We start from the raw sequence: 26,292 nt of genomic DNA, 5'->3' as shown, positions 1-26,292 counted from the left end.
TATTCGTCTTCTGTTTTATTATTTTTTTCTTGACTTTTTTTTCGTTTGTGTTTTTTTTCCTGGATTTTAAGTTTTGTTCCTCGTTTTTTTTTATCGTTTATTCATTCAGCTTATTTGTTGTTCTTCGTTTTCTATTTATCATTTATTATTATTTTTAGTTTTCTAATTATTGTTTTCGGTTCATAAATTTCGTTCTTTGTCTTTTTCTTTATCAGTTTTCCTTATTCATTTCATTTGTTTATTTTCCCTCTTCTATTTACACATTCATTTATTTCTAACTCTATCAGTTTTTATTTCCATCCCTTTTAATTCTTATCTATCTACTTTTTTCCTGCTTCTTAAATCTCTATTCTTCGTTTTCTTTCTCCCTCCCTTTCTTCTTTCTATTTTCTCATTTTCTCTCTTCTATTTACACATTCATTTCTTTCTTTCTCTATCTCAGTTTTTATTTCCATTTCTTTTATTTTTTATCTATCTACTTTTTCCTGCTTCTTAAATCTCTATTCTTCGTTTTCTTTCTCCCTCCTTTTCTTCTTTCTATTTTCTCATTTTCTCCTCTATTTACACATTCGTTTATTTCTATCTCTATCTCAGTTTTTATTTCCATTTCTTTTATTTTTTATCTATCTATCTTTTTCCTGCTTCTTAAATCTCTATTCTTCGTTTTCTTTCTTTCTTCTTTTTATCTCCTCCACATTCTCTCATTGCTTTTTCATGTATCCTTTTTTTTTTCCTGATTCTTTTAATTTGTTTTCTTTTGGTTCGTTTTGTAATATTCGTGAAGTGTGGTTAAGTGTTGCGTCCATCGATGTTGTTGTTGTTGTTGTTGTCTTTGTCGTTGTTGTTGTTTGTCGTTGTTGTTGTTTGTCTGTCTACTCGTGGTGTTAGTTTTTGCACGCTACTATTATTATTATTATTATTATTATTATTATTATTATTATTATTATTATTATTATCATTACTATATAGCATCGGTTTGAGCTCCCAATTATCGTGCTCTTAGTGGTGATGCTGGTGGTGATGAAGGTGGTGGTGGTGATGATGATGGAACGTTGCTATGGTCTGGTGTTGGGAAGATTTGTGGTGGTGATGGTGGTCGTGGTGGTGGTGGCTTTGGTGGTGATGGTGATAGTGGTGGTGGTGGGCACATGCTTACAGTGTGATGGTGGTGGAGGGTTAACCTTAATCATGGTGGTGGTGGTAGTGGTGGTGGTGATGATGGTGATGATGGTGGTGGATAAACCGGTGAACAAGAAGAAGACACCATCACCACCACTCACCACAATCACCACCATCACCACCACCATCAACACCAAGACAAATCCAAGCTATACAGTACTTCCAATTCTTTCATCACACCGACCCCAAAACCAATCTCGGCGCCCTCCCTTCCCTTCCCTTCCTTCCCTCCCTCCCTCCCTCCCTCGCTCTAGCTCTCTCTCTCTCCCCGCCCACAGCTCCAACAAAACCTGCTCTACCACCAGTTTCAGCAGGAGCACCAACGCCTCCTAGAACAGCAGGAAAATGAGCTACACTCGCATCTCAAGGTCAGTGGATCGCGGTGTGGTTATACAGAGCAAGCGTTGGAGACTTCGGCCCGGCTCTCCGATTCGGCAACTGTATTTTTTTTTTCTTTTGTTTATTATTATTATTTTTTTTTTTAGAGTGCCTTATTTAGACATTTTCACTTCTTTTTCTTTATTATCTCATTTTCCTTGTTTTCCCTTTCTTCCTTTCATTTTCATTGTTGTTTATAGACATATTTATATTATTTTCTTTCAATTTCTTCCTTCGTGGTGTATCTCTTTCTCTGCTATAATACATACCTTTACATAGTATACATTTATTTATATATTTTTCTTCATTTATAGAGAAGTTTACATCCTTTCGTCTCCCTTCTATTTCGTTGTTTCCTTTTATTTCGTATTTCTTGTACTTTTTTTTATCTTGCCCCTGCTTCCACCTCCTCTTCCTCTCCATCTCCTCCTTTTTTGCATCTCTGTCTCTCCATTTTACTATTCTCCTTGCTGTCTTATCTCATTCTCCTGTTCTTGTCCCTTTCTCCATCTCTCTTTCTCTATCTCCTTTTCCACGTCTCTTTCTCTCACTCCACTTTATTATTCTCCTTGTTGTCTTGTCTCATTCTCCTTTTCTTGTCCCTTTCTCCATCTCCTCCTCTTCTTCGTCTCCTTTTCTGCATCTCTTTCTCTCCTCCATTTAACTCTTCTCCTTGCTGTCTTATCTCATTCTCCTTTGCTTGTCCCCTTCTACATTTCTCTTTATCTTCTTTTCTGCGACTCTTTCTCTCCTCCATTTTACTATTCTCCTTTCTATCTCATCTCCTCGTTCTCCTTTTCTCTGGTCTCTCATTCTGTCCATCTCCTTTATCTCGTTTGTGTTCTTTCCACCCTCCATTCTTTCTGCTCTTGTATTTCCTTTCCCTTCCTCTCACCGCCCACGCACGCTTCACAACTTGTATTTCATTCACAGTTTGGATTGGTAAAGTTTTATTTGTTTCCTTCCCCTCCTTTCCTCTCTCTCGATCTTTCATTCTGCATGCTTCCTCCTCTTTCCCCTTCCCTCTCTCTCTCTCTCTCTCTCTTTCCTTCCATGTATTCCTCTCTCTCTCTCTTTCTTTGTCTCTCTTCCAACCTTTCCCCCTTCCCTCCCCTTATTTCCCCTCTCTGTCTTTCTCATTTTCTCTCCACCTCTTTTCCCTTCCCTTCCACCTCTTTCTTCCTCTCTCCCTCCCTTCCTTTCCTCTTATTTTCTCTTTCTTTCTCTCCCTTTCATCCACTCCTCCTCCCTCACTTCATCCCTTTTTCCTCTCTCTGTCTTTCTCTGCCTTCTCTTTCTCCACCCTTTCCTCCCTCCGTCCTATCCTTCCCTACCTTCCTTCACTCTTTGCTCCCTCTTTCATCCTCTCACTCATCCTTCCTTTCTAACAAAATCCTTCCAAATTTTCTTCCCTTTCAGTCCCTTCCTTCCTCTCCCTTCCTTCCCTTCACTTCTTTCTTGTTCTTTTCTCTTCCCTTTTTTTCAATCCCTCACCCTTCCTTCCTCTTTTTCCGTCCTGTATTTCGTATCTTTACCTCTTCTCTTTTCTTCATTATTCTACCTTCTCTTCCCTTTCCAGTCCCTTCCTTCCTCCCCTTCCTTCCCTCTCAGTTTTCCTTTCTCGTGTTTCTTTCCGCAGAGCTATCCATCATCTCTCCCTTCCTCTCTCTCCCCTTCTCTCTCTTCCTCTCTCTCTTGTTTATTTATGCATTTATTTGATTGTTTATTTATTTTGTTTGATTAATCGCCGAATCGGAGCGGTGTCGAAGTCTCCAGTCGGTGGCAAGCTCACGTTACGACGAACTGCACCGAAGTGTGTCCGCGTCTCTGCACCCTGAATCCCACTCCTGACACCAATTGATCCCCCGTCCAACGCCCCTCCCCAACCAGCCCACCAACCGCCCCCCCCCTCCCCCCTCCCCTTAATGCACCCTAACCCATAGCTAACCCAATGTAACCTTCCTAACTCAATCCTCTGCTACCTCACACACCACCACTATCACCACCACCATTACCACCACCAACACCACCTCTTTTAACCTTCGCCTAATGGTTTCTTCTTCTACATCGTCTGGTGTGTCTGTTACTACTACTACTACTACTACTACTACTGCTACTACTACTACTGTTCTTGTTCTTTTTGCTCGTATTCTTCTTCTTCCTTATTCTTTTTTTTCCTCTTCTTCCAACCCGTGACTTCACCTCCTCCTCCTCCTCCTCGACTCACACACTCAATGCCCGCGACCTCCTCACTACCATTCGTGTGTGTGTGTGTGTGTGTGTGTGTTGTTGGCTCACGGGACACGCCCTTGTCATCCATCCTCTCTTACTGTTTGTTTGTTTGTTGGTTGGTTGGTTGGTTGGTTTATAGTACGTAATTTAGGTGTTTGTTGTATGCTCTTGTTGTTGCTGTTGTTGTTGTTGTTGTTTCTAACCATTCGAAATTTTTATCGTTTTTTTTTTTTCTTCATATTCATTAGTTGTTGGTGTTTATTTACATATTTATTTATTGATGTGTTTTCTTCTTCGTTGTTGTTGTTTTTAATGTGTGATGACTTGTGATGACGTAGTAGTAGTAGTAGTAGTAGTAGTAGTGGTGGTGGTGGTGGTGATAGTAGTGGTGGTAGCAATAGTGGTTATAGATAGTGGTGACGTTAGTACTAGTGGTGGTGGTGGTGGTGGTGATGCAAGGAATGTTGTTGGTGTTGGGTGGTGATGGTGGTGATGAAGAAGACTGTGATACTTGCAGTGAATGATTTAGTGGTGAGTCAGCGAGTAACATTATTATTATTATTATTATTATTATTATTATTATTATTATTATTATTATTATTATTACTACTACTACTACTACTACTACTACTACTACTACTACTACTACTACCACCTTCACTACTACTACTACTACCACCACCACTTCTTCTTCTTCTTCTTCTTCTTCTTCTTCTTCTTCTTCTTCTTCTTCCTCCTCTTTCTCTTCTTCATCTTATTCTTGCACAGTATTTCGATATTTTGGGGCGGGAAATGCCTATGAGAGAGAGAGAGAGAGAGAGAGAGAGAGAGAGAGAGAGAGAGAGAGAGAGAGAGAGAGAGAGAGAGAGAGAGTCTGTCTGTCACACTTATCATTCTCTTATCTCTTCATTTAACAACTGAGATTAAATCATTCATCTCGGCTATCTATTATTCACTAACATCATTTCCGCTTCTGCACTTACGTCATCCCTTTCAATAAGTGCAATGACTACGTAGGTTCCAATCGCTTATGTGTAACTCAAACCGTCTATACTTTTCTCTATTAATTCCTCGTATGCAATTCCTTACCAATCTTTCTTTTGTTACTTTGTCTCCTTATTTCAACACTTACATCATCCCTTTTCAATAAGTGCAATGAATACGTAGGTTCCAATCGCTTATATGTGTAATTCAAACCGTCTATACTTTTCTCTATTAATTCCTCGTATTCAATTCCTTACCAATTCTTCTTTTGTTACTCGGTCAATAAGTGCAATGAATACGTGGGTTCTGATCCCCTGTGTGTGACTCAAATCGTTTATACTTTTCTCTATAGTAATTCCTCGTATCCAGTGCCTTACCAATCCTCCTTTTGTTACTCCGTCTCCATATTTCTACACTTGCTTAATCTATTTCAATAAGTGCAATGTATACGTAGGGTCTGATCGCTTATGTGTAACTCAACCGTCAATACGTTTCTCTATAGTAATTCCTCGTATTCAATTCCTTACTAATCCTTCTTGTGTTACTCAATCTCTTTATTTCTGCACTTCATCCCTTTCAATAAGTGTCTGATCGCTTATGTGCATCTCAAACCGTCTATACTTTATCCTAATTCCTCGTATCCAATTCCTTACCAATCCTTCTTTCGTTACTGGTTCTCTATATTTAACATCCTCTAAGAAACCTTTGCTCGTTCATTACCGATTCTCCTTATACGACGATTCTCAATACCCCTAGTGCGAGAGCCTTGTCAAATACGTGTGCTTGGGTCTCGGAATGTTGAAGAATACCATGGTTCTCTATTTGTTTTCGTTACACGCCGTCATTTCTGTCACCCAGCCTACCTCCCGCCCTCCCACCTTCCCTCACCGCCTTCACCTTTACCCTTTTGATCACGCAGCTCCTGACGTCATTATCGTTGTCGGGGAAACGAAGAAAAGGGAAAAAAATCAAGGCCGTTCGGTGGTAGGCGCTTACAAATTGCTAGCGATCCGTCAGTGTTTGTGTGAGTGGGCGTGTGTGTGATTGTGTGTGTGTGTGTGTATGTGTGTGTGTGTGGGTGTGGGTGTGGGTGGGTTGGCGTGTATGTGGGTGTATGTGGAGAGAGAGAGAGAGAGAGAGAGAGAGAGAGAGAGAGAGAGTCTGGTGGGGTCATCAGAGTGAACTGAGTCACCCTCTGCGACTCTCGTCTCCCCCAGGATGGAGAAAGAGTGAGTGAGCGAGTGGGTGAGTGAGTGAGGAATGGAGGGAGGAAGGGAAGGAGCAAAAGAGTTGGGAAGGGATTGAGGAAGAGAAGGAGTGAAGAAAGGAAGGGAGGGAAGAAGGAAAAAAGAAAGGGAGGGAGGGAGGGAAAGAGGGAGGGACTAACAGACAACGTAAAAAGATGAAAAGTAAAGAAAATGTTAATAAAAAGGAATAAATAGTAGAAGGAAAGTAAGATTAAAGAAACGTAAGAAAAATATAAAAAAATGAAAATGAGGAAAAGAAATCTATTGAAAGGGAAAAGTAAATGATAGTAGTAGTAGTAGTAGTAGTAGTTGTTGTTGTTGTTGTTGTTGTTGTAATAGTAATAATCGTAGTAACACACACACACACACGCACACACACGATTGTCATAGGTCCGTGTGAGCCGTCTGAAGGCCCTGTGTGTGTGTGTGTGTGTGTGTGTGTGTGTGTGTGTGTGTGTGTGTGTGACGTCCTACACATGAGAGAATTACATTGTCACGCACCCTCGCCTACTCTCTCTCTCTCTCTCTCTCTCTCTCTCTCTCTCTCTCTCTCTCTCTCTCTCTCTCTCTCTCTCTCTCTTAACCCTATTCAAACATATTTTTACTTCCTTCCTTTCTTCCTTCTTTCCTCGTTATTTTTTCCTCCTGTCCTCTCCCCTTTTTGCCTTCCTTCACTTTCCTTTTTCCCTTCTATTTCCCCTTTTACTACCTTTTCCTCCATTCTCCTTTCCTTCTTCTCCCCTCTAACCTATCTTCACCTTTGCTGCTATCCCTTCCTCCTTTTCTCTCTTCCAACAATCCACCTCCAGTATCCTAACGTGTTCCTATTGACTTCCCCTTACTGCCCTTCAAGCCCTCTCCCCTCTAACATCCCCCGAGTTCCCTTTTCTCATCTCTCTTACCTGTTCTCCGTTCCTCTCTCTCACTTAACACAGCCCTATTTGAGTTCCCCTCCCCGCCCTTCTCTAATCTTCTCCTCTAACACAACCCAAGTCCCTTCTCTCATCTCTTTTTTCCTGTTCTCCGTTCCTCTCTCTCACTTAACACAGCCCTATTTGAGTTCCCCTCCCCGCCCTTCTCTAATCTTCTCCTCTAACACCACCCAAGTCCGTTCTCTCATCTCTTTTTTCCTGTTCTCCGTTCCTCTCTCTCACCTAACACACCCCTATTTGAGTTCCCCTTCCCACCCTTCTCTTATCTTCTCTAACACCACTCAAGTCTCTTCTCTCATCTCTCTTCTGTTCTCCGTTCCTCTCTCTCACCTAGCACACCCCTATTTGAGTTCCGCCTCCCACCCATCTCTTATCTTCTCCCCTTTTTCTGATCTCCCTTTCCTGTTCTCCGCTCCTCTCTCGTCCAGCCCCATTGAGTTCCCCTTCCCGCCCTTCCCGCCCCAGTGCCGCCTCCCCCAGTAACAACCCATGGTCTTGTCCTCTGCAGCAGTACCTGGAACAGCAGAATACCAAGCGGGAGGAGGAGAGGGAGAAGCACAGGAAGGAGACGGAGCGGTTGGAGGCGCTGAAGAATAAGGAGAAGAGTGAGCAATCGGCCAACGCGTCTTCGGAGGTCAAACAGCGACTCCAGGTACGAGAAATAGATAGATAGATGGAGAGATAGATACAGAGAAAGGGAAAGAGATATAGTAAGAGAGAAATGTGTGGAAAATTGAAGGAAATAGAGAGGGATGGATAGATAGATAGAAAGATAAAGAGATAGAGAGATAGACGTGTGAAAATGGAAGGAGAGAGAGAGAGAGAGAGAGAGAGAGAGAGAGAGAGAGAGAGAGAGAGAGAGAGAGAGAGAGAGAGAGAGAGAGAGAGAGAGAGAGAGAGAGAGGACAGTCATTAGGTCAGGGTCACACAGAGAGAGGGTAAACAAGGGCCACAGAACCTGGTATACATGAGCGAGGGGAGTCGATCGCGCAGGATGGCAAACAAGTAGAGAGGAAGGGAGGAAGGGAAGAAGGGAGGGAAGTAGGAAGGGAGGGAGGTTAGGTTAGGTTAGGTTAAGTTGGTCGGTAAACAAGCATGGACGGAAGAGAGAGAGAGAGAGAGAGAGAGAGAGAGGGTAGGTTAAGTTGGTCGGTAGGCAAGCAGGGAGGGATGGTGGGTGTGGAGAGAGAGAGAGAGAGAGAGAGTTAGGGTAGGTCATGGCAGACGGGTCGATTGATAGGTAGGTTAGGTTAGGATAGGTCAGGTTAGGTTAGGTTAAGTAGAGAGAGGTCAGGTCAGGCTAGGGTAGATAAGTAGGCCAGGATGGGAATCGAACTGGTGGTGACTGGGTGGGTGGGGGCTTGACCTTTGACCTTGCGTTTCAGGAGGTTATCTTGAAGAAGCACCGGGATGCAGCGCCCGGGGCGGCGGCTGGCGGCGGTGGGGCGGGGGGGGGCACCTCCAGCCTGCGGACCTGGTGAGTGTGCGTGCGTGTGTGGTGATGATGTGGGCGGTGGTGAAGGGAGCGAGAGTGGTGGTGGTGGTGGTGGTGGTGAAGGGAGCAGGAGTGGTGGTGATTGTGGTGTTGGTATCGGCAGGAGGCGGTCGTCATGGCAACCTCCCTCACGCACTCAACAACCTTCGCAGTGCCTAGCAGTATATAGCTCCTGGAGAGAGAGAGAGAGAGAGAGAGAGAGAGAGAGAATTATTTTTAAACACGTGAGATTGTCCCTTTATGTTACAGAAATACCTGACTAACACGAGCCTCCCTTCTCCTCTCCCTTCCTCAGGCCGCCCGGCAGTGACTTCCCCCTCCGCAAAACAGGTAAGACTCGACGGACAAACAAACACACAAAAGCTGGACTGACTTTATGCAAAGACAAAAGCAGACCTGTATTCTCAAACGCTTTGGGGCTCACACACCCACGCCGAGACCCACGCCCACATGCAATAAGGGTTTCGTTAGAGGCTGTGGTGTATGGGTGCGTCTTTCCATGGGCTGTTTTATGAGCTTAATGATAGTTTAACAAGGCTTCTGCACCCACGCCCACATTCAGTAAGGCTTTCGTAGAGGCTGTGGTGGGTGGGTAAGTCTTTCCATCTCTTGTTTTATGAGCCTAGTGATAGTTTAACAAGGCTTCTGCACCCACGCTCATGTTCAATAAGGCTTTCGTTGAGGCTGTGATGGGTGGGTCATTCCTTTGGTGGTTTTATCTTTTACGAGCCCTGGTGATAGTTTGACAAGGCTTCTACTCTGGGAATATGATGAAAACAGCACGCACCTCCTTTGTCGCTCATGGAAATCTTTGTTGTGAGAGCCATACGCGTCTGAGAATACAGGCCTTACCGTAGATACAGAGAGATAGAGAGAGACCTGATTTGTTGTCGATAACCCAAGTAGCGTTGCCAGATCATCATACTCCAAGCAACGTATTTTTCAGTTTCCGGCCACACAGCTAATGCGAAAGAATAGAAACACACCAGTAATTAACCATTTCGACGGTAACTATTAATAAATCTAGCTGTTGGGGTAGAGGAGACAGTTTTTTGGGTCGGAAATGGGTAAATGTAATAGGCTGAGGACGACAATCTGGCATCGCGAACCCAAATAACAGCTAACCTAGTGGAGTTTAGATTCCCGCTTGATTTATGCGCCGCCGCCTCCCTCGCCGCCGCCACCGCCGCCGCCGTGTGTAAACTAACAAGATGATGATGATGATGATGATGATGATTGGTGTTTTTATTTGTATTCTTTGCACTGCTGATGTTGATGCTGCTGTCATTGCTGTTGTTAATAATGATGATGCTGTTGTTTTGATGCACGCGAAGAGCAGGGATAGTGAAGTTGTGTGTGTGTGTGTGTGTGTGTGAGAGAGAGAGAGAGAGAGAGAGAGAGAGAGAGAGAGAGAGAGAGAGAGAGAGAGTTGCAACATAAGGGAGCGTGGAAAAAAGTGAGTTGATCGGCTTTGGACTTTGTGAAACAAGAGAGAGAGAGAGAGAGAGAGAGAGAGAGAGAGAGAGAGAGAGACGAAATTAATAATAACTAGAAATAAACGAAACTAATTATGACGGGGACACGAAACTTAGAATGACGAAACTGATAATGACTATAAATAAAGGAAGTTACTAATGATGAAACTAAGAATGACTTGAAGTGACTTAGAAATCGCCGAAGCTAAGAATGACCAAACCGAATTGACTATAAATGAAAAAAAATGAAAAAAATAATTATGACGGGGAGACGAAACTAACAGTGACGAAACTGATAATGACTAGAAATAAAAGAAGTTCCTAATAATGAAACTAAGAATGACTTGAAGTGACTTAAAAATCGCCGAAGCTAAGAATGACGAAACCGAATTGACTATAAATGAAAAAAAAAAAAAAAATAATTATGACGGGGAGACGAAACTAACAGTGACGAAACTGATAATGACTATAGAAATAAAGGAAGTTACTAATAATGAAACTAAAAATGACGAAACTGATAATGACTAGAAATAAAGGAAGTTACTAATAATGAAACTAAAAATGACTTGAAAAATAAACAAACCTGGTAATGACGAAACAAAAAAAATGACTTAGAGATGAACGAAACGAATAAAAACTAGCCTGATAATAATAGGAGAGACGAAAAGGATAGAAAACAAAACTTATAGAAAAGAGAAACAACACTAATAGTAAATAGTCAAGCTGGGGGGCATATTCTATAGATACTCATGGCCTCGGTGCACATCTCCGTATCAGCATCACCAACCATCATCATCGTTATCACCTTTCCGCACCGGATTATATATAGCCTATTCACACCTTGCTCGTCAGTCGAAGGAGATAAAGAGAGCCTCACCTGAGAGTCACCTGCGCCCCGGCCGAGAGACCCCGCGCATCAGCCTGAACGAACGGTCTTCAAACGAGTATATTGACGGCTCAGGCGGAGAAGAAGAGACGTTTCCTGGAAGTGCGAGAACCGCGTCATTGCTGAACTCTATTAATAGCTGCAAATAAAGGTGGTGGAAGTGAATGGAGAATTGAGAGTTGTATCTGTTAATAGCCGTAACGAAGGGTGCTGGAAGTGAATTTTAGATTTGAGAGTGGAGAATTGAATGGGTTGGTAATGACATGAAATTCCTCCTTATATCAGTCACTTCGGGCATAAATATCCTACTTTTTTTTTTTTTTTTTTTTTTTTTTTTTTTTACAGCAGAGACAGCTCAAGGGCACACACAAAAAAAGAAGCAATAATAAAAAATAAAAAAAGCCCGCTACTCGCTGCTCCTAAAAAGAATCAAAAGAGGTGGCCGAAAGAGGGGACAATTTCGGGAGGAGAGGTGTCCTGATACCCTTTAAACTGTTGTATGTTATGACCGACAAGTTACATCTATTAATAGCCGTAACGAAGGGTGCTGGAAGTGAATGGAGAATTGAATGGCTTTTAATAAGATCAACTTCCGCCTCACGTCACTCCTTTGTATATTATTATGTTGGTGTGACCGACTATTGTTATGTCTATGTGTTGTATTACAATATATTTCGTTGCCCAAGTTCACCCATTTGATAAGGCTTTCGTATGAGTTTTGGGCATTTCCAGGAGTAGTTTTATGATCCTGGTGGTAGTGTGACGCTTCTTCTGAACCGTGAACCTAAAGAAACACTCATTAAAACCTGATTGCTCCCCTCTTTGACCTTCAGAAATGGCTAATGTGAGAACCGAAAATGTCTTATAGTACCGACCTATATCCCAAACAAAAGATGATGCGAGTGTATGGAGAATTGAATGGATTGAATAACAGTAATAGATCAGATTACCCGTCAGACCACCTCGGGCGTGAATCAACTATTTTCAACTGTTGTATAATATGTTAGCGCGAGTGACTAGCTATATATATTAATAGCCGAAGGATGATGCAACGAATTGATAATTGAATGGATTATCAATAAGCTCAGACTCCTTAGATCACCTCGGTCCTGACTAAACTACTTTCAACGTTGTATATCATATTAGCGTGACAGACGAAACTATTAATATCCAGAACGAAATATGTTGCAAGGGACGGAAGAATTGAATGGATTTGCTAATAGTAAGTTCAGATTCCTCCTAAGATCACCACGCGGGCATCAGATATCTACTTTCAACGTTGCATATATTAGCGTGACCAAACTATTAATAACCAGAACGAAATATGATGCAAGATACGGAAGAATTGAATGGATTGATAAATAATCTCAGAATCCTCACCACGGACCTCCATTCATTAACTCACGTCGTATATCGTGTTGGCGTGACCGAATCTTGGCCCGCCGTCACTTGGTAGGCTGATGCGAGTCTTGCGGAGATCAATACGTAGGTAGGAGCCGGAGGAGGAGGAGGCAGGGAAGGAAGGAAGGGAGGGTAGGAAGGCAAAAATGACGGGTCACATTCCATTATAATCATCCATGCCCGAATCTTTTTTGCGTCTAATTTCTCCTCGTGACTTTTGATCGGGTTTTTGGTGTGTCTTGCGTCATTATCAGTAGTAGTAGTTGCAATAGTAGTAGTAAAGGATGGCAATATCATAGTCTCAGGTTCTTAATATAAATCCGAAGGCAGAAAGAAAATGCCAGCCGTAGTAATGATAGTAAAAGGAGGCAATATAAGTGTTCTGAACTTCTTAATGTATATTCGGATAAGGAAAAAACAAAAGAAGATCGGTGACAAGGCTACCAAAGACCGACGGTATTGTTGTTACACGGAGAGGTCTATATGCGTTCGTGCGTGCGTGTGTCGTGGCTTGTAGACGTACTAGTAGTGACTGACTGACGTACTAACCAACTAACCAACCCTGAAGTGATGGAAAGGGACACCACTCACTTCACTTACATGTTACTGACCCCTCAAACCTCCCTTACGACTACCAAAGGAGAGGGATTGAGGATAATAATAAAGAGTTCTGATTTAGACTCGTAGCATCAATAGAGTACTCTTGACTCAGTGCTAGAAGTATTTTGTTGAAGTTTTGCTATAATATGACTGATTAATGTTGTTTTGTGTTGATTTCTTGGTGTTGTGACTAACGATCTTGCGTGTGTTTGCGTGTGCGTGTGCGTGTGTGTGCCTGCCGTGGTGGGCCGTAGCCTCGGAGCCCAACATCTGCCTCAAGGCTCGCCACAAACAGCGGATGGGCACGGAGCGGCGTCCTTCCCCCCTGGTAGCACGCCGCAAGGACAAGCTGCCCTGCTCCCTCAAGAGACGACCCCCGTATGCAGGTAACGTGTCCTCCCATGCCCTCCATCGACCCTCTCCGCCCCCTCCACCCCCTCCACCCCCCCTACTTCTCCTCCTCTTCCCTCTTCTCTTCACCTTTCAGAATTCAAACTCATCTCATCGTCCTCCGCCTTCTCCTCCTCCTTCTCTTCCCCTGTACAGTTTCATCTCATCTCCTTCCTCTCCCTTCGATCCTCCTCCTCCTCCTCTTCTTCTTCCTCCTCCTTTTCAGCACCTGCCACCTCTACTTCTCCTCCATGTCGTAGCTATAATGCCTCCTCCTCCTCTTCTTCCTCCACCTCCCTCTCCTCCTCGTCCTCGTCCTCCTACGTCCCTCACGAGTGTCAGAGAGAGAGAGAGAGAGAGAGAGAGAGAGAGAGTATATGTGTGTGTGTACCTTTTCCTCCTCCTCTCTCTCTCTCTCTCTCCCCCTTCCCCCCCTTTACCTGCCGTCACCGCTGTCACAGAGAAGTGGGTCACGGTTTAAGTAATAAAAACGTACGTATGTACATAATACCCTACCCTGCTCTGTCCCTATGCTGCCTCCCCCCCCCCCCCTCCTTCCTTTTTTTTATTTTCCACCTCCACCACCACCACCATCATCACCACCACCACCACCACCACCACTGTCACTTCTTGTCTTATACTCCACAACCTTCACCTCCATTCCTATCACCATCTCCCCCTCCTCCTCCTCCTTCTTCTTCATCCTTTCTTTTTCTTTCTCTCTTTTTCCCATTCTCTTTCACCGCCTTTGTTATTTGTTTTTCTCTTTCCATTCTTCTTGATGATCCACCCTTCGTTTCTCTCTCTCTCTCTCTCTCTCTCTCTCTCTCTCTCTCTCTCTCTCTCTCTCTCTCTCTCTCTCTCTCTCTCTCTCTCTCTCTCTCTCTCGCTCTCGCTCTCTTTTTCCCTCTATTTCTCGTCTTCCTTCCCCTTTACTCTTGTTTCCCGCCTGCCAACTCTTCTCTCCCCTCTTTCTCTCTTTTCTCTCTCTGCTCCACTAACAAAACCACTCATTCTTCCACCCTTTCTTCCCTCTCTCTTTCCCCCCTCATATCCCTTTCACTGTACCTCTTCCACACACCCACACGCACATACTAAGACTCCACACTCCTTTTCTTTCCATATTGTTACTCCACCATCACTAAAACCACTCATTCTTCCACTCTTTATACTGTCCCTCCACCCAACCTTCCCCCTTTTCCACCCCTCATCATTCCCTTTCTTCCCCCTCCCCATGTATACTCAGACTGGACTCACCCCTCTCTTTCTTTCCCGCCTCCTCCTTCTTCATAAGTCCTCTTCCCTGTCACTGTCTTTCCCCTCCTCACCATTCCTCTTTTCCCTGACTATCCTCCTCCTTCCCCTCACACACCCCAACACATACTAAGACTGGACTCCCCTCTCTCTCTCTCTTTCCCCTCTTATCTCTCTTAATTCCTGTTCCCTGTCACTGTCTTTCCCCTCCTCACCATTCCTCTTTTCCGTCACTATCCTCCTCTTCCTCACCCACCCACACACACACTAAGAATGGACTCCTTTTTTCTTCCCCTACAGTCGAGAGCGGATCCACACCAGACAGCGGCCAGAGCTCTCCTCCCAACGGGCTACCCACCTCACGCTCATCCTCGGGGTCCACGCCTATCCATGAGGAGGGCGGCGGATCCCCCTATGGCGCCCACGGGGGAGGGGGCCAAGGATCCTGCTCCGACCTCCCCGTCTACTCCTCCCTACCCAATATCTCCATGGGACGTCCCCCACATTCCACCCAGCCCGTGAGTGTTCGTTGTTTGCTGTAGCGTGGTGAGTAAGCCCCGCCCACTCCATCCCAGTCACCCCCAATAGGATTCAGTCTTTTCCCAGCATTCACCAATAGGATTCAATCTATTCCCAGCATCCAGTAGTAGTATTAAGCCTTTTTCCAGCACCCACCAATAACATTCAGCCTTTCCTAATTTCTCCCAATAGGATTAAGTCCCCTCCAGTGTCTATCAGTAGGATTAAGCCTCTCCCAGCATCCACCAATAAGATTCAGTCTCTCAGCATCCACCAATAAGATTCAGCCCTTCTCCGGCATCCACCAATAAAATTTAGCCCTTCCCAGCATCCACCTATAAGATTCAGCCCTTCCCAGCATCCACCAATGAGATTCAGCTCCTTAGCATCCACCAATAAGATTCAACTTGGGATGGAGAGTGGGTGTGGCTTACTTGTGAACCAGCCAATGAATAGACACGTAAAAGGGAAAGGGGAGGAGCTTATTCGCCTAGGAAGCGTGGACGGTGTTGGATCGGAAGTATTTGTGTTCTGGGGTTTGAAATGGTGTTGTATGTAGGACCAGAGAGCGGTAAGTGTTGCAGGAACGAGTGTTGTGCCGGGACGGAGGCTTGGTAGGAATGAGAGGGTGTGTTGCAAGTTGAATAAGCAGGAAGTGTTGTGTTGATTGGAAGGGAGAGAGAGAGAGAGAGAACTGTTGCCGGGTCATTTTCGAGTCAGAAAGTGAAGTCCGACTCGGTGACATTCCTCCGCTGACCTTTTCCTCGGTTGCATGTGCTTAATATGTGATGAAGCCTTCGCCGGGAAAAAGATCAACATCACTAATTCACTTGCATCGTTTTTTTTCTCTCTCTCTCTCTCTCTTTCGTCTTCCGCGTCGATGTAGGTTAAGCGATGTGGGAATGTGTCTCTCTGTAGCTCTTTTTACTCTCTCTCTCTCTCTCTCTCTCTCTCTCTCTCTCTCTCTCTCTCTCTCTCTCTCATCATTAATAGTCTTTCCTTTAGGTGATCATCTAGTCATTGTATTAATCAAGACGTTAATTAATTAATCGTGAAACCGTAACCAACACACCATCATCATCATCATCATTATCATCATTCCATTCTCAGGAGCTGCAATGCGTAGGTCTGTCTTCTTTCATATAGTATCCTTATTATGTGTATCTGTATATCTTTGTATCATTCGCATTTGTCATCCTTGCTCCCTTTGGTCTGCCCGTCACTATATTTCGGAAGGAGAGGAGGTGTCTTTTTAAACTCCTCTTGTGCGTTTTGGTGTATCGAACTGCCGTGTGTAGGCCGTCTATCGTTGTGTATCTTCGTCTATCATCCGCATTAGTCATCTTTCCTCCCTTTGGTCTGCCCGTCACTGTATATTTCGGAAGGAGGAGGTGTCTTGATATCCCCGTAATTCAATCGAGCTGCGATGTGAAGGCCCTCCCTCTATCCTCCTGCACGTAGTCTCATATTCCCGCGTATCTTCGTGTGTCAGCCGCATTAGCAGTCTTCCTCCCTTTGGTCTGCCCGTCACTGTTTATTTCGGAAGGAGGAGGTGTTTTGATATCCCCGTAATTCAATCGAGCTGCGATGTGAAGGCCCTCCCTCTATCCTCCTGCCCGTAGTCTCATATTCCTGCGTATCTTCGTGTGTCAGCCGCATTAGCAGTCTTCCTCCTTTGGTCTGCCCGTCACTGTTTATTTCGGAAGGAGGATGTGTTTTGATATCCCCGTAATTCAATCGAGCTGCGATGTGAAGGCCCTCCCTCTATCCTCCTGCCCGTAGTCTCATATTCCTGCGTATCTTCGTGTGTCAGCCGCATTAGCAGTCTTCCTCCCTTTGGTCTGCCCGTCACTGTGTATTTCGGAAGGAGGAGGTGTTTTGATATCCCCGTAATTCAATCGAGCTGCGATGTGAAGGCCCTCCCTCTATCCTCCTGCACGTAGTCTCATATTCCTGCGTATCTTCGTGTGTCAGCCGCATTAGCAGTCTTCCTCCCGGTGGTCTGCCCGTCACTGTATATTTAGCCCCTTCGGCAGTCGGCGGCGCGCAGTCAATCAGCGATGATCTTTAGGTGACGCCACGCGGGACAGGAGTGACGTCAAGCCTCGCTCCTGTCATGTGGGGAAGGGCCCGTTGCCTCGCCTTATCCGCCGCCTCAGCCTCGCCTTCGTTGTTGCAGCTTTGATATTCCCCGACGTGTGGCGATCGTAAATTACCGAGGCTGCTGCTATCGTGTGTGTGTGTGTGTGTGTGTGTGTGTGTGTGTGTGTGTGTGTGTGTGTGTGTGTGTGTGTGTGTGTGTGTGTGTGTGTGTGTGTTTCCACTCTCTCTCTCTCTCTCTCTCTCTCTCTCTCTCTCTCTCTCTCTCTCTCTCTCTCTCTCTCTCTCTCTCTCTCTCTCTCTCTCTCTCTCTCTCTCTCTCTCTCTCTCTCTCTCTCTCTCTCTCTCTCTCTCTCTCTCTCTCTCTCTCTCTCTCTCGTTCAAAGTATAAATTGATCAGTAAACATGAAACTCTTGGGTACAAGCGAGCCACATTTCACTGCCGATCCCACAAAAACACGCACGGACAGAAATTTTTTAACAGCTACCAAAGTCTTCATTCTCTTAAGACAAACCAAGACTAGGGATCCACTATCACCATCATCCTCTAGTGCAAAATCACCCACATATACTCATTCGAAAACAACACCATCACATCGCTTACGTGACGGATGAGAAACGTAAATAATTATAATCTTTTCCTCGAGCGCATGCAGTTTTTGATCAGTGAGGTGGCGAAGCTAGCGTGGGAGGTATTTCCTGAGGGAGAGAGAGAGAGAGAGAGAGAGAGAGAGAGAGAGAGAGAGAGAGAGGAGAACGGCGCCCGCGTGTGTATGTGAGTGTGTGTGGCTGAGTCAGGACCTGCTGGCTGGCTGGCTTGAGGGGTAGAGACGGGATGCTATGGCGTGGCATGTGACGTTTGTGGGCCGGGAGAGGACGAGCCAAACCACTTCATCGTATGGTTTCCAGAATACGCGGAAAAGGAATGCTTACTAAGACTTCCCTCGCGTGACACAGTGAGAATAGAGTCAGGAATTTTTCGGTCTTCAGTGTCAAGACCAGATATACTAACAAAGGAAATACTAACAGGGACGTAAGACTTTCCTCACGAGACTGCAGCTTTACGAATAGAATGTAAATATAAACTCAGGAATTGTTCTTTAGTCTCAAGAATATAGAGATGGCAAAAGAAGTACTAACAGACAAAAGACTTCCCTCACGAGACTGCAGCTTTACGAATAGAATGTAAATATAAACTCAGGAATTGTTCTTTAGTCTCAAGAATATAGAGATGGCAAAGCAAATACTAATAGACAAATGACTTCCCTCACGAGACAGCAGCTTTACGAATAGAATGAAAATACAAAGTCATCAATTGTTGTTTTGTCTTCGGCATCCAAAAAAATATACAGTTGGCAGAGGAAATACTAAGACATATAAAGTTCTCCCGCGTGGCACATTTGCTTTACGAATGGGATGAAAATAAACACCCAGGAAATATGTTTTGTCTTTAGTGTCAAGAAGAAAATACTAAGAATCAAGACCTCCCCGGCGTAATACAATAGTCAACGTTCAGGATTAAAATATAGTCAGGAAATATGTGTTGTCTTAAGCGTTGAAAATACTGACATAGCAAAGGAAATACTGTCGGTTTGGAAGACTGAGACTGACTGGAAATATGTTTTGTTTTAAGCGCCGAAAATACTGACCTGGCAAAGGAAATACTGTCGGTTTGGAAGACTGAGACTGACTGGAAATATGTTTTGTTTTAAGCGTCGAAAATACTGACATAGCAAAGGAAATATTGTCGGTTTGGAAGACTGAGACTGAGTGGAAATATGTTTTGTTTTAAACGCCGAAAATACTGACATAGCAAAGGAAATATTGTCGGTTTGGAAGACTGAGACTGAGTGGAAATATGTTTTGTTTTAAGCGCCGAAAATACTGACATAGCAAAGGAAATATTGTCGGTTTGGAAGACTGAGACTGAGTGGAAATATGTTTTGTTTTAAACGCCGAAAATACTGACATAGCGAAGGAAATACTGTCGGTTTGGAAGACTGAGACTGACTGGAAATATGTTTTGTTTTAAGCGCCGAAAATACTGACATAGCGAAGGAAATACTGTCGGTTTGGAAGACTGAGAAAGATAATAAAAAGATACAAGAACACGATCTCAACGCATGATTAACGAACCAAACTCAGGGAGGTGTCCGTTCAAAGGTTACGCGGCCTGAACGAAGCGAAACGGAATGGAACTCACCGGAACTTAAGATCGGTATTCTGAACGCCTCCACCTCTAACATCAACAAATTCCAAAGGCCAAAAAGGAGATTCACTACGTTCTCATGAGTGTTTTGTTCACGTTCATGGCAGGAGAGATGCTTTGCCAAACTACCACCACCAGGGTCACTGAGCTACCCTCCACGGAAATGCCCGCCACCACCACCACGACTCCCACGAAAGCCTTGTAAAATGTGTCTGTGTGCTTGGGTGCTGAAATGTTTAAGAATATGACGCTAAAACTCGTCTTATTGTTTCTTCCTCCTCCTCTTCCTCCTCAAACTCTTCTTGTCTTTTCCTCCTCCTCTTCCTCCTCAAACTCTTCTTTTTGTCTCTTTTCCTCCTCCTCCTCTTCCTCCTCAAACTCTTCTTCTCGTCTCTTTTCCTCCTCCTCTTCCTCCTCAAACTCTTCTTCTTGTCTCTTTTCCTCCTCCACTTCCTCCTCAAACTCTTCTTCTTGTCTCTTTTCCTCCTCCTCCTCTTCCTCCTCCTCCTCTTCTTTTTGTCTCTTTTCCTCCTCCTCTTCCTGCTCCTGCTCCTCCTCTCCTATATATGCGTTTAATACCCAGAAAAAAAGGAAGGTGCAACATATGATCTAATTTGACTTATTCAGACGAGGTCGTGTCTGGGAATCGCTAGCGACGCCTTGCTTGCATTCTTTCACGCGTTTCCATGTTTCAGTTTCACCGCCCCCCCCCCTTCCCCTCTGCCCCCCTCCTCTCTCGCTCTCACTCTTTATCTAACACCTGCATGCCTCCCTCTCGCCCCAGTACCTCCCTGTTCCCCCCTATACCCCCACCGCTGGCCCCTCAAATAGCCCGTCTTGCAGAATGAATCACGGACACACACACACACACACACACACACACACACACACACACACACACACACACACACACACTCAACTATCGGGTCATTCATTCTTTTTCGGCATAATTGGAGCAAAGCGTTACGACCATGTACGTTTTGACCCTCCCGTTTATTTTTAACTGTCTGTCTTTCCTTTGCTATATGAAAAAGACCTCACTTGTTTGTTTGTCAAGGGTGATGATGGTGGTTGTGGGGGTGGTGGAGGGTGAGTGGGTGTGGGTACCTCCTTTTCACATGGGTACTTTACGTGGGTGTCTTGGGAGGGAAAGGTTAGGAGGAGGAGGAGAAGAAGAAGGAGTCGCTGGCACAGGAGTAAACAGTGTACATAAAATTAGTGTGTGTGTGTGTGTGTGTGTGTGTGTGTGTGTGTGTGTGTGTGTGTGTGTGTGTGACGAAGTACGAAAAGCGAGCGAGCGAGCTAGAGAGAGAGAGAGAGAGAGAGAGAGAGAGAGAGAGAGAGAGAGAGAGAAATTGTATATGAAGTCAATTTTCTGTAAACTTGTCCTCCTATATCTTCCTCCTCCTCCTCCTCCTCCTCCTCCTCTTCACCCACAACTCACCCCCCTTGACTTCTCCTCCCCCACACCTTCCCTGTCCTTCCTTTCCCTTCCCCCCACTCCCCCCTTCTCCTCCTCCTTCCCCCCTCCTCCCCCTCTCCCCCCACACCAGTGTTGCAGTAGTAATAAAACCTTCAGTCCCTTCTTATAGAAATTTGGCAGACTGGTCTGGCACGCGGGGAAATTATTTTTGATCCTCTTGTTTTTTTGTTTTGTTTTTGTTTGTTTTTGTTTTACGTTTATTTTTGTTTTAATCTTCCTCGTTTTCTTTTTTTTCGTTTATTTTCGTTTTCGTTTTGGGTTGGTGGGTTGTGTGTGTGTGTCTCTCTCTCTCTCTCTCTCTCTCTCTCTGTCCTTATTTATTTTTTTATCTTCATCGTCATCACCTGCTTCTCCTTCATCATTTTAATCATCATCATTATATTTCTGTGATGATGATGATGATGTGATGAGTGTTGCTACCCTGATCAGAGAGAGAGAGAGAGAGAGAGAGAGAGAGGGAGAGGGAGAGGGAGAGGGATTGCATTGTAACTTAGAGAAGAAGAAGAAGGAGGAGGAAGAGGAGGAGGAGGAGGAGGAGGAGGAAAAAAGACGTCTTATTGGTTCATTTTTGCTCATCTTAGTTCTCCTTTTCCTCCTCCTCCTCCTTTATCCTTTTCTTTCATATTTTCCTCTTCTTTCCTTATACTTTCTAACCAAGCCAATCCTTCCTTTTCCCTTCCTTTGATAATTTAGCGCCCGAGAGAGAAAGGACTTCGAAAAGGGAGGGACGAAACTTGCATCCTTATCTTTCCTTACCTTCGTTTTTACCTTCCTTCCTTCTTTCCTCAATCCTTATCCATCCTAACCAACTTATCCTTCCTTCCTATTCCCTCTTTTCCTTTGGTCATATAGAGAGAGACTCCTACACCTTACATCCTTCTCTGTTTTCGTCTTTTTCTCTTCTTTCCTTCGTTTTTTTCCTTCCTTCTTTCCTCAATCCTTATCCTTCCCAACCAACTTATCCTTCCTTCCTTTTCCCTCTTTTTCTTTTGTCATATAGAGAGAGACTCCTACACCTTACATCCTTGTCTATTATCGTCTTTTTCTCTTCTTTCCTTCGTTTTTTTCCTTTCTTCCTTCTTTAATCCTTATCCTTCCTAACCAACATATCCTTCCTTCCAATTCCCTCTTTTCCTTTGGTCATATAGAAAGAGACTTCTACACTTTACATCCTTGTCTATTTTCGTCTTTTTCTCTTCTTTCCTGACTTACTCAATCCTCATCCTACCTAATCAACTTATCCTTGTATCCTTCCTTCCTTATTCCTTCCTTTGGTCATTCGTGAGTGAGGGAGACTTCAAAAAGGGCATGGCAAGACTCACTCACATCCGTTCCTTCATTCACCTTTTCCTTTCTTAATTAATCCACATTCTTCTTTCCCACCTTATCCTTCCTTTCCTTTGATCATTTAGTAAGAGTGAGAGAGAGAGGGAGGGTCGACAAGGGCGGTTCAAAATTCACATTCGCTTCTTCATTCACGTTTTCCTTCTATTTTCCTTCCTTTCTTCCTTATTATCCCTTCCTTTGGTCATTCAGCGAGAGAGTGAGGGAGGGGGAGAACTTCGAAAACGACGGGACGAGACTGAGAATAAATCGGACGTGAATAGAAATGCATAAGCTAGCGAGAGGCAAACACGTGAACGCCCTGCCAAGATCCTGGTGGTGGTGGTGGTGGTGGTGCTTCTAGTGAATGGTGGTGGCGGGGTCTGGAGTCCTGCCAGCGCTCCGTGATCTACACTTGTCCTGGCAGCTCCCTTCCTTTTATTTATGTACCCCCTCCCTCCTCGGCCCCGTCTACCCCGCTAGCTACCTCTCCACCCCTCCTCCTCTCCCTGTCCTGAGCTCCACACACCTTTCCCTCCGCCTTCTCTTTCTCAAACCTCTCTGCCTCCTCCTCCTCCTCCTCCTCTCCCTGTCTTCAGCCCCACACACCTTTCCCTCCTCCTCCTCCTCCTGCTCCTCCACCTCCATCTCCTCTTCCTCCTCCTTCTTCTCCTTCTCAAACCTCTCTGCCTCCTCCTCCTCCTCCTCCTCCTCCTCCTCCTTTCCCAGTCTTCAGCCCGACACACCTTTCCCTCCTCCTCCTCTTCTTCCTTCTCTTTCTCACACTTCTCTGCCTCCTCCTCCACCTCTTTCCTCCTCCTCCTCTTCCTCCCGTCTTCAACCACACATACCTCTCCCTCCTCTTCCTCCTTCTCCTCTTCCACCTCCTCCTCCTACTCCTCTCTTCTTCTTCCTCCTCCACACTCTCCTCCTAATCTCCCTTTACCAAGAGCTAGACAAGTGTTTCGCCTATAGCTGTACCCATTTTAGCATTCACCCTTTTCTCTCTCCTCTGCGGCGCTCGTGTAGTATTCCTCTTATTTTTCTTCATCTTTTTCCTTTTCTTCTTGCTTTTAATTTTCCTATCAATTGTTTTCTTCATCCAAATTCTTGCATTGTTGTTTTTCATTCGGTTAATATTTCCTATCTTGTTCTCGTCCTCTCGTGTCTTCCTCCTCCTCCTCCTTCTCCTCCTCCTCCTCCTCCTCCTCTGCTTCTTCGCCTCCTCCTCCTCCTCTTTCCCTAAACTTAGTACCAAAAGTCATCATACCTCCTCTTCTCCTCCTCTCCTCTTCCGCCTCCTCCTCTTCTTCTCCTCTTTCCCTAAACTTAGTACCAAAAGCCATCATACCTCCTCTTCCTTCTCCTTTCCTCCTCTTCCGCCTCCTCCACTTCTCCTCTTTCCTTAAACTTAGCACCAAAGGCCATGATACCTCCTCTTCCTTCTCCTCTCCTCCTCTTCCCCCTCCTCCTCTTCTCCTCTTTCCTTAAACTTAGTACCAAAAGCCATCATACCTCCTCTTCCTTCTCCTCTCCTCCTCTTCCGCCTCCTCCTCTTCTCCTCTTTCCTTAAACTTAGCACCAAAGGCCATGATACCTCCTCTTCCTCCTCCTCCTCTCCTCTTCCGCCTTCGCCTCCTCTTCTCCCACCTCTCACGTACCCCAAAACTGAAGGCTGGTGGCGGATTTCGTTGCTTTTCTTCCTCCTCATCCTCCGTCTTCACCTCCTTATCCTCCCTTCTCTCTCCCCCCTTTTCTGAGTACTGAAGACAAGGAAGGCGGGGCAGAAGGCGTTGTTTTCCTTTCCTTCTTCGCCTCCATCCCCTTCCGTTATCCGAGTACTGAAAGCGAGTTAGAGAGTCCGGTATCAGGGCAGACTACAGCAGGCGTTCAGGGGCGTTCATCAGTTCTCATTTAGTTCCCGTGGTGACAGCTGGCGCCCTGAAATAGTCTGCTAATGAATGTTGTGAGATCCATCACCGGGCGTCTCAAGGTCACTTAGCCACACACACACACACACACACACACACACACACACGAAGGGGGACGGAAGAAGGGCTCCTGTGTGTGTGTGTGTGTGTGTGTGTGTGTGTGTGTGTTCGAGGTCAGTCCAGGTTGATATAGAAGATGCGTGCAGGTAACGAAATAGGAAGGAAAGGATAGAACAGAGGAAAATAGAAGAAGAAAAGAAGACGACGCAGAAGAAAGTGATTAAAAGAGGAAGAAGAAAAAAAAAATGCGTAAACTAAGACGGTCTCGATGTAAATATAATATCCGAACGTGACATTTTTCTTCAACTATTTTTTTCACATATACTTTTTTAAAACATACTAATCTTCTCAAGGTCGCTTCTTTAGACTTTCGCAACGACGAGAGAGAGCGAGCGAGCGAACGAGAGAAAGAGAGAGAGAAAGCGAGCGAGCGAGCGAGCGAGAGAGAAAGCGAGCGAGCGAGCGAGCGAGCGAGAGAGAGAGAGAGAGAGAGAGAGAGAGAGAGAGAGAGAGAGAGAGGGAGAGAGAGCACTGACGTTTCTTTGCCCATTAACACTATTCTTAGACTTGATGTTAATTGGCTCTACATTACTAATTCATGTCACGGGTGGTTAGGTAATGTTGAGGGATATAAAACGTGACTCCCTCAAGGAACTTAACAATTTAAACCATAGAAAGAAGGGAGGATAGGAGGGAGGGAAGGAGAGAGGGATCTGTGTGTAGAAGAAGAAGAGGAAGAAGAAGAAGAAGAAGAAAAGGAGAAAAGAAAAAAGGGGAAATGAACGAGGAAGATAGGAAGGGAAATACGTAGATAGAAAGAAAAGAAGGAGGAAGAGGAGAAAGTCAAGAAGAAGGGAAAAAGAGAAAAAGGAATGAGGAAGGAGGAAAGAAAGAAAAAGAGATAAAAAGATAAGTAGAAGGAAGAGGAAGTAGAGAAGAAGAGAAAAGGAGAAAGAGGAATGAGGAAGGAAGAAAGAAAGAAAATAAGATAGAAAGATAAGGAGGAAGAAGAAGAAGAAGAAGAAGGAAGTAGAAAGAAAGAAAGGGAAGGAAAAACAGAAAAAAAGAATGAGAAAGGAAGGAAAAAACATAGAAATACAAGGAATAACAACAGTAGTAGTAGTAGTAGTAGTAATAGTAGTAGTAGCAGCAGTAGAAGTAGTAGTAATAGTAGTAGTAATAGTAGTAGCAGTAGTAGCAGTAATAGTAGTAGTAGTAGTAGTAATAGTAGTAGTAGTAGTAGTAGTAGTAGTAGTAGTAGTAGTAGTATGATTATGTGTCGGGAAAATAAACATGGGTGGAGGCTTCATTTATGTAGCAGTAGTAGTAGTAAAAAAAAAAAATATAAAAAAAAAAAAACAGTTGTAGTATATATATTTTTTTATAGTAGTAGTTAGCATTGATGACACTGCTGGTAACATTTCCCGGCCGTGTCTTTCCCAGGAGGGGCTGAAGCTTCCCATAGTGTCTGAAGCGGACATGCGGACACTCCCGACCCACATCGGCATGCCCCTGACCGGACACCCCCTCTCCTCCACGCTCCCCTACTACCCGACTCTACCAGGTGAGGACGCGACTTGTACCTGTATTGAGGGTGGGTAAGGGTGGGAGCAGTGCCTAGTGTTTTTTTTTTTTTTTTTTTTTTTTGCCCTTGAGCTGTCTCCCTTGCTATAAAAAAGGGGGGGGGGGCTGTATATTGTTTCTTTCTTCCTTTTTTTCTTTCTTTCTTTTTTCTCTTATCTTTTTTTTCCTTCTGTCATTATTTCTTTTCCTTGCAATGTCCTGTTTTTTCCTGTGTCATTTTCCTTTTTTTCCTTTCTTTTTATATCATTATTTTTTGGGGGCCTGTCATTTTCCTTTCTTTTTTCCTTTTTTTTTTTAGGGGGGTGTCTGTCTCTATGTAAGTCTTTCTGTCTGTCTATCTGTCCCTGCTTTACTGTCTCTCTGGGTGTCTGTCTCTATATATGTAAGTCTTTCTGTCTGTCTGTCTGTCTTTGCCATACTGTCTCTGGGTGTCTGTCTCTATGTATAAGTCTTTTTTTATCATTCCTCCCTCTCTCGGTTCTCTCCCTCCCTCCAGTCATCCATTGCCTCCTTCCTTTCATTCTTCCACGTTTTCTGACAGTCCAGCGCTGCAAATAACCTCCGCCAATTCAGAACAGTATATCATGATCGCCAGACTCACAGGTTTGGCAGGGGTCTCTGGTGTTGAGG

At 44.6% G+C, this 26,292-nt stretch overlaps 1 protein-coding gene across 18 annotated transcripts in view; it reads left to right on the top strand.

The window, feature by feature from the left end:
• LOC126997629 (histone deacetylase 4-like) overlaps nt 1-26,292 on the top strand; it is a 129,618-nt gene that overhangs the window by 89,509 nt on the left and 13,817 nt on the right. For 12 of the 18 annotated variants that reach the window (XM_050858825.1, XM_050858840.1, XM_050858838.1 and 9 more), the window contains exons 5-11: nt 1,458-1,547; nt 7,461-7,604; nt 8,338-8,429; nt 8,743-8,777; nt 13,064-13,195; nt 14,754-14,971; nt 25,522-25,642. In XM_050858825.1, the coding sequence (XP_050714782.1) occupies nt 1,458-1,547; nt 7,461-7,604; nt 8,338-8,429; nt 8,743-8,777; nt 13,064-13,195; nt 14,754-14,971; nt 25,522-25,642 (832 nt within the window). The remainder of the gene's footprint in view (nt 1-1,457; nt 1,548-7,460; nt 7,605-8,337; nt 8,430-8,742; nt 8,778-13,063; nt 13,196-14,753; nt 14,972-25,521; nt 25,643-26,292) is intronic. The other 6 variants (XM_050858834.1, XM_050858831.1, XM_050858833.1 and 3 more) reach the window with 4 other exon arrangements.

The sequence above is a fragment of the Eriocheir sinensis genome, chromosome 12 (assembly GCF_024679095.1).
Source record: "Eriocheir sinensis breed Jianghai 21 chromosome 12, ASM2467909v1, whole genome shotgun sequence".
Classification (NCBI taxonomy): Eukaryota; Metazoa; Arthropoda; class Malacostraca; order Decapoda; family Varunidae; genus Eriocheir; species Eriocheir sinensis.
Note: the sequence above shows the minus strand (reverse complement) of the source record. Positions and strands in the feature narration are given on the sequence as shown.